The sequence below is a fragment of the Panonychus citri genome, unplaced genomic scaffold (assembly GCF_014898815.1).
Source record: "Panonychus citri isolate SS breed McGregor unplaced genomic scaffold, ASM1489881v1 Contig00141, whole genome shotgun sequence".
NCBI lineage: Eukaryota > Metazoa > Arthropoda > Arachnida > Trombidiformes > Tetranychidae > Panonychus > Panonychus citri.
In genome coordinates, this window is record NW_026515546.1 from 4,695,766 (window position 1) to 4,712,160 (window position 16,395).

Genomic DNA, 16,395 nt, shown 5'->3' on the forward strand with positions numbered 1-16,395 from the left:
ATTAGATTTTCATCTTATTAAGTTGAGAGTTGATTTGATTGTTATAAATTTAAGATGATTAATAATTAAGAGATTTGAGTTTTTGTTTTTACATAAATTACACATGATAAAAGGTTTGTTTCAATTTACAATAAAAAGTTAAATTAATGATTAATTTAAATTGATTGATATTCAACATTTAGTCCATCTAATTGATAATTGATTTTGATTGATTTAAATTTCGATAAGAAAATTATTGATTATCTTAAGATTCTGGTTAAAGTTTTTAATTGCTGGCTCAATGTATTAATTACTTTCCCTCTCTATTATTAGTTAAATGAGTTTTCAAATTTTCTTGGTGAGTTCTTGATGAATCTAATTACTAATCAATGGGAATAGATTTAATCGTTTAATCAATTAGCTCAACTAAATATTGAACTTGATAATTAACTAATTAGTTTTAACGGTTCAGTGTTTTTTTTTCTTACTGAGATTCTGTTTCATCTGATTGATTATCTTAACTTTTGTATTTATGTTATTGTTAACCTGATTAGTTGATTTGTGAACAATTTTGTTCCAGTTAATTGCTGTCTCATGATTTCTGGCTCAAAATAATTAACTAATTGTATTCAGCAAGAAGCGAAATGATAAAAAAATGTCTATGTAACTGTGAGATATTAATGGGATATTGAATTGGGAAAATGTGATGTGAAAATGAAAACAATTATTGATTTGATTTTAAGGACAACAGATTCGGTGATTAGCTAATTGTTGATGATTTTCGAGTCGATTCATCTTGAATTGATTGTCGCATCTCTACAACTCGATGTTGTCGATACACTCGCTGAACTTAAACGTTGTTGACTTCGGAAGACTGTATTTTGTAAGGTTCGTTTCCAACGATCAGCAGTATCTTTTAATTTGGTAAGCCAATTAATCTGTTATATGATAGAGAAAAATCAATCAATTAATCATCAATAATAATCTAATGAAAACACTGAGAATCATTGATTTACCTTGGTTGTTTCATTTGGAGCTTGAAAAGTATGAATTGTGACTATTTGTTGAAATCTATTTAGACAAACAAGTACGAAAACGTATTTCAAATTGTTAGCTGAAAAAGTGAAAATTAAAAGTTAGAAAAGAAATTAATTGTTATTCTCATTTCGATTGATATCTTATTTGATTGTCAACAATTTACCTGCACCTTCAGCCGCTGAAATATCGTGAATATAAAAACGATCTAATGACAATGGTTGCTTGTAGACGACGTATTTAAATGGACTTTCATGAGGTACGGAATTTGCTCCACGACTACAGGTTGATGCCCATTTCTCAGTTAATGACGATTGCTGAAGGAAAAAAGAGAAATTAATTTATATTGATCAACGACAATCAAAGAGTAGTCTAAATCATCATGGATCATGTTTACCTTTTTATGGAGACCTTTCTTTCGTCTTGTGATAATCAGCATATCGTCAAAGAGGATAACATACATTTCGACCGGTTTTCCAGTGTCCAATATGTTCAATGGACCTTCGATGATTATTTGACGTCTTGGACTAACAATTAACCTTTCACAGGGTTGCTTGGAAAGAGGTGCTTTAAGACACTATTGAGATTGAGATGGAAAAAGGGAGATGAATTTTATTTCATTAGATTAGAATTGATTTTAAGGGAAAATGGGATTAGTATTGGTTTGATTGTTTTGACGATATCATTGTTGGTTTTATGATCGTTACCTCGGGAATGAAAACTTTAGGGTCAAGATCAAATACCGAAGGCCAGACAATGTTACGTTGAATTTCAAGTAGACGCTCGAAGTTTTTCAACCATTTCATTTTATCATCTAATTCTCGGAGTGAAGCCTCTTCAGCTTCTATTATCTGACCAATTAATTCTCGTTCAGTTGAATCTTCCGTTCTCATTTCGATATCTTTCAATATTAATGGTACTCTCATGATATGTTGAACAGGCGAAACAAGGAGATCAGTTAATTGTAACTTTTTACATCGAGGATCACGGGCACACCACTAGAGATAAATGAAGAGAGAGAGAGAGAGAGAGAGTTAAACCAACAATTAAACCCTTGAGAAAATCAAGAGAAACTAAACTTTAATCAACAATGAATGAGAATTGAAAGATTAACTGTAATTAGTTACTTTTGATGCCAAGAGATGGCGACACTTTACTAGAACAAAACTTTTTCAATTTCTCTCAAAATTTGTTATCAATTAAATCAATTAAATTAAATTTACCTTTTCAAATTCATTAAATTCAACCTGACGTCGAAGTGTTTCCAAATAATTAAGAGCATTAATATAATTAAGTGTGTATCGGTGATATGCTTGTGTAAGTGCAGTAGCTTTTGAACTCTGGAAAAAAAAGTCAAATCAAATTAACGAAGTGAATTAAAATTAATTGTCTGAGGGTAAAAAATCACAACATTCATTGATTAATATATTTGGTTGAACAGGAATTTTGTACCAATCAAAATGAACTAGATTATTATGACATTGGATTGATAAATTTTCCCATTGACACCGTTTTCAATTGATGAATGTTATAGTTGATCAATGATTATCAGTTAATTGCTCACCTTTTGAAATATTTTAACCAAAACCTCAGCGGGATTGAGATCAGTTGAATTCATTTGCTGAAGGATTAGGGATAAAAATTCCTTACAAAAAGCATAGGTGACACAGCAAAGTTCATCGAGGTTACCAAAAAGTACCTCAGGCTCAGCAAACATGGCAAAACCTTCAACCTGAATCTTTTTCAGTGGTTCCATGAAAACATTTTTCAATACCATTAGGTGACAGTAAAGGAAAACACATTCACTTTGAAAAAGGTCCCAAAGAGCCTCTCGACGTTTAAACTCTGACCTTGTTATAGCAAAACTTGACCTGGAAGAGGTTGGACTTGATGAGCTATTGATTGGTGATCCAAGTTCACTTGTTTCAATTGAATTTGTTTGAACACTTCCTCCAATCAAACAACCACCGGTTCTACCAAATTCACTGGTGGCACTTTTTTCACCCACATTACCCGCTATTCCAACACCAATACCCGGTCCAAGGTTAAGTGTCATCCCTGTACCTCCTCCGTCTCCTGTTACCACTCCGCCGATGTTTCCTGCTCCTGGTGTTGTTGTATTCGAGGTTGGTGAAGGTAAATCTTCACATTGACCTTCATCCAGCGACTCTTCCCTTAGATTAAGGCCTCCACTTAAACGACGAATTGAACTTGTGACCGGTGCAATACAACTGTTTGACCTAATGGAATGAGCATTAACCTCTAATAGAGAATCATCTGTTGTATTGGTTTGGGCTGAATCAAAGGTTTGAGTTCGTAAAAGTCCAGGACGTCGAGGTGATCGATTGGGTGAGTGACGTAAACTCATCGATAGATTGGCATTACTTTGACCGGTTAAAGAGGATTGACCTGATGAACGTCGACTATCCGATTGAAGTTGAGAAAGACGATGACCTGAGATTATTGAGGAAGCACGACGTTCTTCAAATTGAGCCTCGAATTCACACCAAGACATACCCTGTTGCGAAAAAAAAACGAAAAGTTCGAGGATAAAACTTTTCCTTTTACATTGAGAAAAAAAAGTTTACCTTGTACTTGGAAAGTTGCTCATCAATGAAAACGGACGGAGTGAGTGTTGATAAAACCTCTTCGAGACCACACAATGAATCCGATTTGGTTCGATTTGACCTGTCAAACTGTACGCACATTTGGATGGACAGAAGAATTGCAAAAATTTTTTTTGTTCGGTGTGTTGGTGTGTTTTTTTTGCGTTTCCCACAAGAAAATCAATTGGACATTTTGTGTTCGGTATTTTTTTTTGGATATAACAGATCAGATAATCATAGAGAGTAACAATAATGCACAATAATAATAATAACATTTCCACGATGATTACGATATTATGAATATATAATATAATTGGTGCCAATATAAAGGTGATCACATAAGTGTATTCATTATATATATATGGATGTAAGTGTATTTGTGTGCGTGTATCGGTGTTGATATGTCGCACATAAACAGAGTCAAAAAACCAAATGGAAAAAGTAAAATAATAAAAACAATCACAAATGCAAATATTAAGATATTGACACAAATATTGAATTAGTTGCATAAGATTATGGCGATTGAGGTTTTGAAGTTCAGTTCATATTCATCATGAGATCAGATGAAAAACACGCACACACATATATATGATAACATTGTCGCCGGTTAATATTGCATATATATATATATATGGATACAGAATATGCAAATGTGCAATAACATAAAAAGATAACATTAAATATGATAAGACAATTGGAGATACAATTAAAGGTTTGGATATATTGACGTGCCAATGATTTAAAGAGACGGGATAATTACATAGGAAACAATAGATAACAATAATCAACAGTTTGGTGATTTCAGTTTTCATGGTGATTCGGTGTTTGTATGTTTGATATGATAGATTATTTTTGTGCAGGCGATTCAATATCATCATGAGTTCAGAGTTTTAATCAGATTAAAAATCGTAACCATTAAAGTTTCATAATTCATCATGATCATTATCAAGTTCAGAGTTTTTTTTTCATTTTGGATATTTAAACATCACGAGACACATTGAATAAATAAAGAAGAGAAAAAGATAACAGATAAGTAGTAACATGATAAATGGTAATTTAGGTCAAAGGTTAGATAGGTAGATGGAGAGGTGAGAGGTTGATGAGAGTGGGGAAACTCTTGGGGGTGAGAATTTCGTTTTCGGTGTTGAATCAAGTGATGAAACTTGAATGATAGTAACATTTAATGTCCATGGTGGAAATGATGATGATCAACTTTTCGTTTTCAAGTGTACGAACTTGCATTTCAACACCTCAGGGGTGAGAGGTTAGACAAGGATAGATTATGATTCTGATTTAATTGTGGTTGGTGATTATGATTGTGAGAAACGATTTATGTGAGTGATTAAAGGAGGATTGAAATTGGGCTCAAAAGTTTTTGGTTAGAACTTTTTTTTGCCTAAATACTTACAAGTTTCAACAGGGACCAGGTATTTTTACCTTTTCGAGAGGCATCTAAAGATGAGGCAGTAAAAGACAATAGGTTAGATCTTAGGCTTGATTCAATTCGGTCTGAATTGGGTAGGGAATATGCTGAAAATGTCCACAGGTCAATTGAATATTTCCGATTGAAAACGAAAAATGAACTTGACATTTCTAATATTATATCATGTAAGTTGATTTACTATTAAAACAAGTTGAAACTTTTGCTTTCCTTTGTTTACAATACAATACAACTGAACATTGATTCATGTGTAACTATTATCATTTAGTTCAATATGATGAATCATATCAGATCATGGATAATGAATGAGATATAAACACCATTGAAATTCATTTGAAAACAATTGATACCTGATTGATTTGTTCATAAAGAGTTGATAATTGGATCGGAAGGAAATTCAAAGTGTTCATGAATTGAATTTTTGAATGGAAATGAATTGAAAACACAAAATGAGAGAGGAAAAGGGAATCAAAGCAAAGGTAAGGGAAAAAAAGAAGATGAGAAAAGGATGTATGACAAGGGTGGAGATTGTGATGAGAGAGTGGGAAATAGACGATAAATAGATACATTTATATACAAATTCTAATACCGATTCGAGTACTGAACTTATGAAAAGCGGAAATGAAATCAATATGAACTTTAGGCTTATGTAAAAAGAAAGAGAAAATTTTCAAATTGATTTACCTTCGGTAACAGCTAAACATTGAGTTGATCCATCAAAATTATCTGAATGAAAGGAGTAGGAACAGGAAATAGGAAGAAGAAGGAAAAAAAAAGTTTATTAATCATTCTGTTGATGGATTAAGAAGATTAATCTTACCTAGAAACTCATTACGATGAGTTAAAACTTTACTATAAACTAATAAATCCCCTGGACATATCTGCATTGGTGGTATAACAACAATTGAGCTTCGTCGTCTGGTCTTGGACGAGTTTGGCTCATTCAGTCTAACGAAATGACAAAACGATAATAATAACAAAAAGGTAAACAAATAAACAATTAGTAACACAAGAAATTGACATTAAACATTTCAACTTGACTTTGTGAAGAAAAAAAAGATTTGATTGTTTATCCAGTTGATTAAATTAAAATTGTATCAGCAAACAATTAGATAAATAGTATTGATGATAAGTTAACAGGTAGAAATGAAAGGTAAACTGGTGATAATGATGATCAGGGTGGGTAAGGGGAGGAGGAGTGGGTAAGACAGGTAAGTGGCCTTGCGTCTAACACTTGATAAACTTTCACTTTTTTGCTTACTATTTAGTTTGTATATTTATTATTGAAGATGCGAAAAAACTTATCCATCAACAAACAGTAGTAACACTGAAAGTAGTAAACAAGTTGTAAGCTACTTGATGATGATGATGATGATGGCGATGGTGATGATGATGATGATGATCGTCATCCTCTTGGTGTATCTACTCTTGCAAAGATAAACTAACATGGAGCTAACTGAGCTCATCTTTTGTTGCTGATTCTCATTCCATTTTCTGGTGATTTTTTCGTGTCAATTTTTTCAAGAAAACAACAAACAACAAAGTTGTAAGGTGCTGATAAACCGGTTCGGTAATCGCTCAACCAGTAAACCCAATTATAAGGTTTGCACCAAGAAGGAAAAGAATAGGATTCATGATGATTATCAACAAGAAAATAACACTGTGCCAATGAACTAACTTTTTCTTCATATTCTTCTTATTCTCATCATCATTCTCATCATCATCATCTCTCTGAAAGATGAGGAGAGGTAAAAAAAAAGAGCATGATGAAGATGAGAAAGAAGACTTTTTTTTTCTTTTACTTCTTTTCGCTTGAAAAGTGATGTATTATTTTTTTCTTTGCCTTTTTCTCATAGACTTTACCTTATAGCTTTTCGGTTCACCTTGTTACCTTTTCCTTCAGATCTTATTTGAGCCTTGCGGTTATTTCTTAGCTATTATTTCATCAGGTAATATTCATCATTATTTGTAATCATCTTCAATTAAATCAATCGGTTCACTTAATCGTTAGATTGGTAATCATAATAATAATATGTACAACTTTAATTACTTGGAAACTTTTCTTAACCAAATATCATTTTTTTTTTACTTTCACGAGTTGATAATAACACTTTCTAAAGGTAATTTTGTTCAAAGTTAATTGTGTTGATAATTAATGATGATATTATTATGGTAAAAAGGATGATTAGTAAATTTCCAAAGGTAATAAAAAGTAGCAATTAACTTCATCAACACTTTGGATACTTAATTTTGGTCCAAGTTGAAAATTGAATTGACTTTGTATGCTTACAATTTGCTAGAAATTGGTGATGATGAGGATTCCCTTGTGGCCTCCGTTTCATCAGTTGCACTTTCATATCCATCGGTGATTAACTTTGGTGGTACTAAAGCTCGTCTTCGATGTAAAACGGAAGCGGGTGGTTCTTCTTGTAAAGGCTCTTCCGGTTCACTTTCTTCCCCATGACCACCAAGTCCAGCAAACTTTTTAAAAACTGGGTTACACTCTTGACCCTTTGGTAAAAACAAAAAAATAAAGACACAAAGATTATAAGATTAATCGTTATCAAGACTATCACTTTTTTCAAATAATAATATATTTACAGTGAATGAATAGATGAGTAATTTCATGATAAATTCAGTGTATCATCAAATTGAAGACTAAGAGTTGAGGTAAATAGATGTAATTAAATCCCAATGGGTACGATTAAATTTCAATAGAAATTGAGATAATTATAATTGTCTAATTTTCCAATAGTATTAGAATTTTTTTCTGGGTTTCACTCATGGTAATTATGGATTTAGTTTTCTCAATTAAATGTTTGAGAGTTTCAATGAATTGAAATGTTGGTGACCTCAATTGAATACAATGGAAATGATATATAAAGAGAGAGAGAGAGAGAGTGAGAGGGAGACTGAATCAATGAGAGAAACTAAAACGTGAACAGTTATCTTTTTTACAATAATGATGACTTTAAGTGAGACTATGATGATAAGTGAGCCAAGTGAGTAACCAAATGAAAGATACACAAGTTTGTTACCCAGGTAAGTAAGTCTAGGTAACAATAACAATGTACTCACTTACAACAAGAAGATATAAGTGGAAGATGAAGAGAGAGAGAGATGAAATTATCATCATCTCACTCGGTTGACAATAATTTTCGTCTCTCTCTCACTCGAGCTTATCTCATGATGATGATGACCTGATTGTTGATATCATTTACCTTTAACTTTGACAAATAACATTGCAAACTATTCACTATATTTAACCCTTTCTCAAATTGTAAATCTAATCAACGATCAATTGTTATTTAATCAATCAGATTTTGCAATGATTTAAGGTTGATAGCATGATGATAATACTTATATTCGTCAAGTGATTGTTTATCAAAGGTTAATCAATGAAAATCTTTGATTAAAACTAAATTGATTCTGTTAAATTATTTTTCCATTTCCTTTTGAAAACTTTTTGTTTTATCCAATTTAACCTAATTCAATTTACTTCAGGTATGATTAACCTTATCAACAATTATCTTTATTACTATCAAAATTTGATTGTTTGACTTACTGGGAGTGATCACTGGGAGGTTATCCTAAATTAATCACAATTGAATTGACTTGTCAGCGAAAAGTTCAGATTTTAACTTCATCTCGAAAATCATAACAAAAAAGGTGAAGGATTTTGATAATATCGTTATGAAGATAATGATGATGAAAATGATAAACATGGAGATATTGATTGATGCTCTTGGGGTTAAATTCAAACATTTGAGGTCAGTTCGAGAGAGAGAGAGAGAGAGAGAGAGGAGAAAGTGGGTGAGTGGGTGGAGGTTGAATGAGAATCTTTTCCGTCCCTTCAATGGTAAAAAAGATCGACCCAGATCCAAGTGACTGGACAATTGATTAGAAAGTAAAAAGTTCAATTGACAAAAATTCATTTTCTAAATTCAACATTTTCTATCCAATAATAATATTATTCTGAAACTTTCCATTCACTTTCTTTTAATATATTTATCATTCGCTTTTCGAGTAAGTAAATAATTCATAGTTTCAACATGTAAACATCATGTTATTATGATATTATTCTGATAATGGTTACACCTTTTTCATTTGTATCATTATTTCAATGAATATTGTTTCATAGAGGAAAAGAAACTGATTGTTGTTAGTTTCTTTTCCATGATAATCAAAAACACGCAAACATTATTATCACAATTGACTAACAATTGTGTAACTGTTAATTGTGATAATTTGTCTCGACTTTTGATAAAATTCAACAGTTATAATCACACATATAATCAGTTTATTAGCTAATCAATCATTTTTACGCTATGAATAGCTGGTTAATTATTAATTATCTTTTCTATTGAAAGATTATCAATCAAGATGATGATCATGTAATCGAAACTTATTCCCTGTTGTAATTGACTTAAGCACAGAGATTTTGGATTCAAATTATCATATTTGGATTAGAACTTATTGATTAAAACTTTTCTCTCTTTTCCTAGATAATATTTTCGTCATTTTATCCATAAAATTAGGTCAACATACAACAATTAGGAGAGATCAATATCTAATTGTTAGGAATTATAATAAAACAGTAAACACAATTGTCTTTCAAAGTGAAAAAAAAGTTTTTTTTTCCATTGAGAAATTATCTTACAATATGATCAATAATTTTTTCGTTCATTAATCGATAGATGAATGAATAACCTGAATATAGAGATTAATTGCTACTAATTAATTAAACTAAATCAGCAACAGTCTAACACTCAACTCTCCAAGTTTAAGATTAATCAGTTGGATGAAAGATCAACAGTTAAACTCAATTAGAAATCAAAATGTCATTGAAAAAAAAACTTCAATATTTGATTAATTCAATTGAGTTCGATAACTTTAAAGTAAAAGTTCACATCAGGTTACTATAAAAACAGAAAAGTTTCAAATTGTTGGAAATTACAGTGTTTCCCGATTGAAGAAACCAAACTTTCAATTGAGAAAACCTTTCTTTCATTTGAAGAAACCAAAGGTAAAAAATTCGATTCTACTTTTCATATGAAGAAACCAAACCACCAAATGAAGAAACCAAATTTTCATTTGAAGAAACCAAAAATTTTTCTTTATTTAACCAACAATTTAATCAGTTGATTGAGACTTTGTGTCTTCATTTATATTTGATTATTTCAAAGCGTCAGTTTGTCTAGTAACTTAGTCTCATTTTCATCTTCATCAACTTGATGTAACATTTTTAATGGAATTAAATTAGTATCATTTTGATCTTCATGTAGATTAGTTGTTTTGTTTATCTTCATGTTAAAATGGCGACAAAAAAGCGAATCGATTCTTCAATCAAGAAATTAATTATTCAAGCTCGTGAATCAGGTCAAAAGTTTGCCGATATTGCATCGACTTTTCAACTTAGTGTCAACACAGTAAAAAATATAACAAGATATGTTAAAATTAACGAGATTATAAGTAAACCGAAAGGACATAGACAGCGGATATTGAATGATGAACAGGTAGTTCAGCTACGTGATTGGGTAGATGACGACTGTCAACGTACTTTGATTGATCTACAAAAAAAGATGAAGGAGACATTTGATGTCGATATATCGACTAGTTCAATTGGTCGCTACCTTGATGAACTACATTACAGTGTAAAGAAAATTTCAATTGTCCCTATCGCTCGTAACTGTCCAGTAACAATTGACAAAAGGTTCGATTATTGTATTTCCTTCATCGCGTTGGACACAAATAGCAGAGAAAAATTATTATTTATTGACGAGACTGGAATAGCCGTTCATTGTCGTTCGAACTACGGTAGATCAAAAATCGGATGTAGAGCTAATTTGAAAGTAAATTCAGTAAAAGGTCGAAACTATTCAGTATGTGCAGCGATGTCAATAGATGGACTTTACTTCTATCAAGCTCAATCAATTAGCTATAATACAACTGAATTCATAGATTATCTAAAACAATTAATTGACCACTTAGCTGTCGAGCAGAAAATAAATTGTACTTTTATCATGGATAATGTTAGATTTCATAGAGCTGAAGATGTGAAATCTTTGGTTGAATCTCGTGGACACTCTCTACTCTTTCTACCGCCATACAGTCCATTCCTCAATCCTATTGAAAATTTGTTTAATCAATTGAAATTTCATGTAAAAAGAAAACGACCAACAACAATTGATGAAGTTTTTGATTCGATTAGAGATGCTTCTAATGTTATCACCAGTGATGATTGTAAATCTTATTATGATCATATGCTTAATTATCTTCCTCGTTGTCTCCGTAAGGAGGAAATTGAAAATTAATTTATAATAAAATTAAAAAAATTTTGGTTTCTTCAAATGAAAATTTGGTTTCTTCATTTGGTGGTTTGGTTTCTTCATATGAAAAGTAGAGTCGAATTTTTTACCTTTGGTTTCTTCAAATGAAAGAAAGGTTTTCTCAATTGAAAGTTTGGTTTCTTCAATCGGGAAACACTGTATTATTTTCGATATTCATTCAATATTCTGTTGTGTGCTGCCATCTAGTGAGCGAATTTGCAAGTATTCGTTGATTGCGATTTAGTTTATTTTCACAGACGATTAACTATTTTTAGCTAATTAAATATAGTGGTAATATGTAATCTCTTTGGTAAATTACAATATAAATGACCAGTAGTAATTAGAAGGATAAATTTTCCAACCAGATTAATGAGAAAGAGAGAGAAAATCTCAATTCTTTACAATTTAAGAGTTTCATTTTTAAATACTTTCGCCAATGAACTCACAGTTGGCTGATTTTCAGAGTAATTAAAAGTTAAATTGTTTATAACCTTAGAACAATTAAAACAAAAACAATAATGCCCAGTGGATAGTAAAAGTTTATCAACACATTGATTAATTGAAGTCACTCAATTTAGCCTTTCAATAGCTGATCACTAATCAATAGATAAATGATATAACCACAAACATATTATAAGATACATCAAGTGATTCCAATTAAAAAGATTTAACAATAAAAAGACCAAGATAATGATCAAGAATTAACTATAAATGGGAAACATTAATCCCTCTATCGTAACGATATGATTACAAATTATCATGATGAAAGATTAGTGGATTAGTTTGAGAGGGAGATTAGTCTTGTGAAGATGGATTAATGGCTCAATATAATAGTTGATATCTTTTGTAATCAGTTAATGATTAGGAAAACATGATTACAACTATTCATCCATCAGACTATGAATAATATTTCATGAGAATCGATTTTAGAACAAGAGAAAAAAAAACAAATAATAATTTTCTTCTTTTTCTAAATAACGGTAAACTGAGAAAGAGAGAGAGAGAGAGAGACTCAGTTTCTAGGATTAAATAAATACTAATGAAACCTAATGAAAAAAAACTATTATAATCTCAGTCTATTTGTGTTAAAAGAGATTAGAACTTTAATCAATTCGAAAAGTTTTTTCCTTCTCCTTCTCAACCTCTGGAACATATTTAAAACTTTCATCTAATAGTAATAATATGAGATCGATTTGAATAATAGCTATTATATATTTTCTCTCTCACAATTGATACAAAAGATTGGAATGGGATCAGAGGGAAGAAAGGTTCAATTTCATTCGAAATCCATCATGAGAATTGGATCAGAATTTTAGTCTTCATGGTAGGAGAAAAAGAGAAAGTCAATTGTTACCTATTATTATTCATTTATTCATTTACAATTTGTCGTTGATTTAGTTTCTCTTTTACATCTTAATTGTCATTCAAAGAATTACAGATCAGATTAGAGGATTAGTTACATAGAATGAGAATGTTAACCTTTGACTCTTTCAATCTCTTCTATCGAATCTATTTAAAATTCATCAGATCGAAATTTAAATTTTTTCTCTATCAATTCAAATGATGATAATTCTAAATAGTTATTCAAATATTTAGAATTATCATCGAATTGAGATTAAAATAATCGCGGAGAAACTCATTGAATCTAATGTCCATTAAATGTTCATCGATTCAATTAATCGTGAGGATTAAAAGACGTGAGATTAATTAGACGATTAGATTATGATATTCATTGGATTTTTGTTCCCTTTAATTTATGATAATAATTCTGTTCGTTTGTAGAGTAAATTAAGTTGTAATTATCTTTATAGTGACGAAATATAAACCATTATATTCATGGTGATGACCATGGGAATGGAAAGGTAAGAATTTCTCTAGACTCTCTGGAGAAATTTTCAAGAACCTGATAACTGTCATTATATATTAAAGATCATCATCATCACCATGAGATAAGTTCATCGATAAATAGCTTTTAACTTTATTGTCAACAAGCAAGTTGGTCAATGAGAGTATTGGTTTTGTATGAGAGAGAAAAGGATAAAATAAGAGAATCGAAAAAATTTTTATTCCAACCTTTTAAGTTAATGATAATATCAAGATCATAATCAGCCAACGTTTATTCAAGTTCCAAGTTGTTGTGAGAGAAGAGAGAAAGAGAGAGAGAGAGAGAGAGAGAGAGAGAACCGATAATTCAATCGAGCCCATCATTAAATCTTTCATCCAATTGTCCATTCTTATTCTGTGTCATCATCATTATCTTCATGTTCGTTGGCTTGACCATTAGAAAAAAAAATCTTATCTGATATCATCTTGTGAGAACAAGAAAAACAAAAACTTGGATTCAACTTTATCGTTTATTTTCAGATTATTTCAACAACTCGAATTGACAAGTCATCCCTTTTATTTAGCTTCATCCCTCCCACATCCACTTCTCATCATCATCATCATCATCATCATCTTCTTCTTCTTATCTACATTAAATGGACAAGGTCAACTTTAGGTTTATCGTCTTGCTTTTTGTTTTCTCCTTGTCAACCTTTCACCTTACACAATCTAAAGCCTTTAACTTTCATCCTATTTATGAGCTTATCGAGTAATAATATTGCTTAGTTTATCCTCAAATACTTTTGGTCAGTTTATGCTTTTGTCATGTCATGAGAGATAATTTTTTTCCCATCATGTTGTTTTTCAGATATTTACAATCAGATTGAGAACAATATTCAACTTTTTCTCTATCAATTTTGGTAATTTTCTCTCTTTCTACCTTTCCAGAACCTCAACTTATCTCTTAATGTCATTACCATGATAAAAATCAAGATTAATTGGTAATCTATTATTGTGATGGAATAGTTTTCATCAAAGTAAATTATTCTGTATATCTTTGCATATGTACACTCACTCCCACCATGATGATGATGATGATCTTTGTGTATCTTATACTGTATTTTTGCCTGAATACACTTATCATCATGTTATTTCAAGTATACACATCAAGTTCATTATGATAACAAATTTTTCATGTTTATTTTGTCATGTTACCTGTTATTTTACACATTGATTTATGAACAATGAATGCAAACATCCAGAACTTTTTCTCCTTGTTTTCCTTACTTTCTATTCATCATGATGGTTATTATCATCATTAGATAAATCATTCAATTCCAAATATAATGTCACTTTGTATTACAGTTCCAATGAGATGTCTTTAGAGTGAAAAACAATGAGAGAGAGAGAGAGAGAGAGAGAGAGAGAGAGAGAGAGAAAATATTCAAATTCAATTATATCAATATAATGAATCAGCTTTTTGTTATTAACATGGTAATTATATCGTTGACAATTGAATCAACAGAGATAAAAAGTTCAGTGAGAGAGAGAGAGAGAGAGAGTTAAAGTAATTCCGTTTCAGTTTTCATCACCATAATCTCATGATGATAATGATTATTGAGCTTTGCAATAGGAAAAAAACTTTCGATATTGAAAAGAGAAAATTAGAGAGAAAAAAGTTCTAATCATCGAATTCAAAGAAAAGAAAAGAAAAGTTCACAGGTGTTTCGATTGAACTATCGAATCAAAGATAGAAAAGTTGATATATAAGATGAAAACTCGAAATTCTGAAATGAAGAAAAGGAAAACTTTTCCTTCATGATAAATATTTATTCAAGTTTTCAGTTTTCCATGAGAGAGTAAGAGAGAGAGAGAGTAAAAAATAAATATTCCCAATGATTGGATACATTCATATGATAAAAAATCCAATGTATCATGAAATGAGATTCATGATTGGTTCAGTGATTACAATCTCCATGAAAGGTGTCAAAGTGATGAAAATTTTAATAGATACAAAGAAGAGGGAAAACAAAACAAAAAATATAAGATGAAGATCAATTTATTTATCGGTAACCAGGTTGATCCAATTGTGATAATTCAGGTAACAGAAAACAAAAACAATGATGATGAGAAACATTTCTGGTAAATTGCTTTTTTCTCATCAAATCTATTTCCTGAACCTCAGAATCCTCAGCTCCCCCCAATAGTCATGATGTATAACATGAAACCATGTATATAATATTGTCTAGTCAGATGTAAGTATTATCATTTAGCAGGGAAGAAAAAATCTTCCCTAAAGTAATCACAATCACTTTGATATTACACAGAACTTTTTTTCTTCACCATGTTCCCGAATCAGATCACATGAAATATAAACAATATAATAATAACATTAACAGGTAGACATTATTATTTTTTCATTCCTTTTTCCTCTTTACCCTGTGAATCTTTCAGAACTTTTTTTTGTTCCTTCAAAGAATAAAAAAAAACTATTTTCTCTCTACTCTTCAACCTGTTGAACGGAACCAAAAAATATCAATCTGATCATCATCAGTTCCATCATGTTGATATCATGGTATCAATATATCAAATTCTGATCTTGATTCTTATTTAGTAAATGGTAACTCAATCAACATGGAACTGAGAATCGAGAAAATCTAAACATGATTTCCCAAAGGCGGTGATAACATTTTTCCACCTTTATATTAATATATTCATTCAAATGAATCCAGGGAGACAGTTGAAAATTCAATATCCTCAGCTCATGGGTGTGAGTTCTAGAGTATATCAATGTGAATGATTATATAATAGGTAAGAAGAGATTATTTTCAAATTTAGAAACTTTCAATTTTATTTAGATAGAAAAGAGAAAAAAAATTTTCGTTTCATTCTCCATGACAATGATTGAGAAACAAAAGAAAACACTTTCGCCATGAATATTATTTTCTGCCTCAAATTCATTGTTCATCATGAGTAAATTCATCATCATCATGTTTTCAACACAGTAATCAACTCAAGATTGATCATCTTACAACTGAAAAGTTCAAGTTAATCACAATTAAGTGATAATATCAGTAATCATCATGATCAACTAAAGTGCAATTGATAAACGATTAGTTTTAAATCTTGATTATTTGATAAACTAGTTTTTTTGTATTCTGTTGTAATAGTAACTGTAAAT

General features: G+C 30.7%; 1 protein-coding gene across 1 annotated transcript in view; it reads right to left on the reverse strand.

The window, feature by feature from the left end:
- Nucleotides 1-12: 12 nt before the first annotated feature.
- LOC128395564 (uncharacterized) overlaps nucleotides 13-16,395 on the reverse strand; it is a 43,419-nt gene continuing 27,036 nt past the window's right edge. The window contains exons 4-15 of the mRNA XM_053356008.1: nucleotides 7,352-7,572; nucleotides 5,882-6,009; nucleotides 5,746-5,787; nucleotides 5,029-5,072; nucleotides 3,603-3,710; nucleotides 2,579-3,532; nucleotides 2,238-2,354; nucleotides 1,722-2,012; nucleotides 1,412-1,591; nucleotides 1,181-1,331; nucleotides 996-1,093; nucleotides 13-917 (exon numbers count right to left, since the gene is read on the reverse strand). Of these exons, the coding sequence (XP_053211983.1) occupies nucleotides 771-917; nucleotides 996-1,093; nucleotides 1,181-1,331; nucleotides 1,412-1,591; nucleotides 1,722-2,012; nucleotides 2,238-2,354; nucleotides 2,579-3,532; nucleotides 3,603-3,710; nucleotides 5,029-5,072; nucleotides 5,746-5,787; nucleotides 5,882-6,009; nucleotides 7,352-7,572 (2,481 nt within the window). The 3' untranslated portion in view covers nucleotides 13-770. The remainder of the gene's footprint in view (nucleotides 918-995; nucleotides 1,094-1,180; nucleotides 1,332-1,411; nucleotides 1,592-1,721; nucleotides 2,013-2,237; nucleotides 2,355-2,578; nucleotides 3,533-3,602; nucleotides 3,711-5,028; nucleotides 5,073-5,745; nucleotides 5,788-5,881; nucleotides 6,010-7,351; nucleotides 7,573-16,395) is intronic.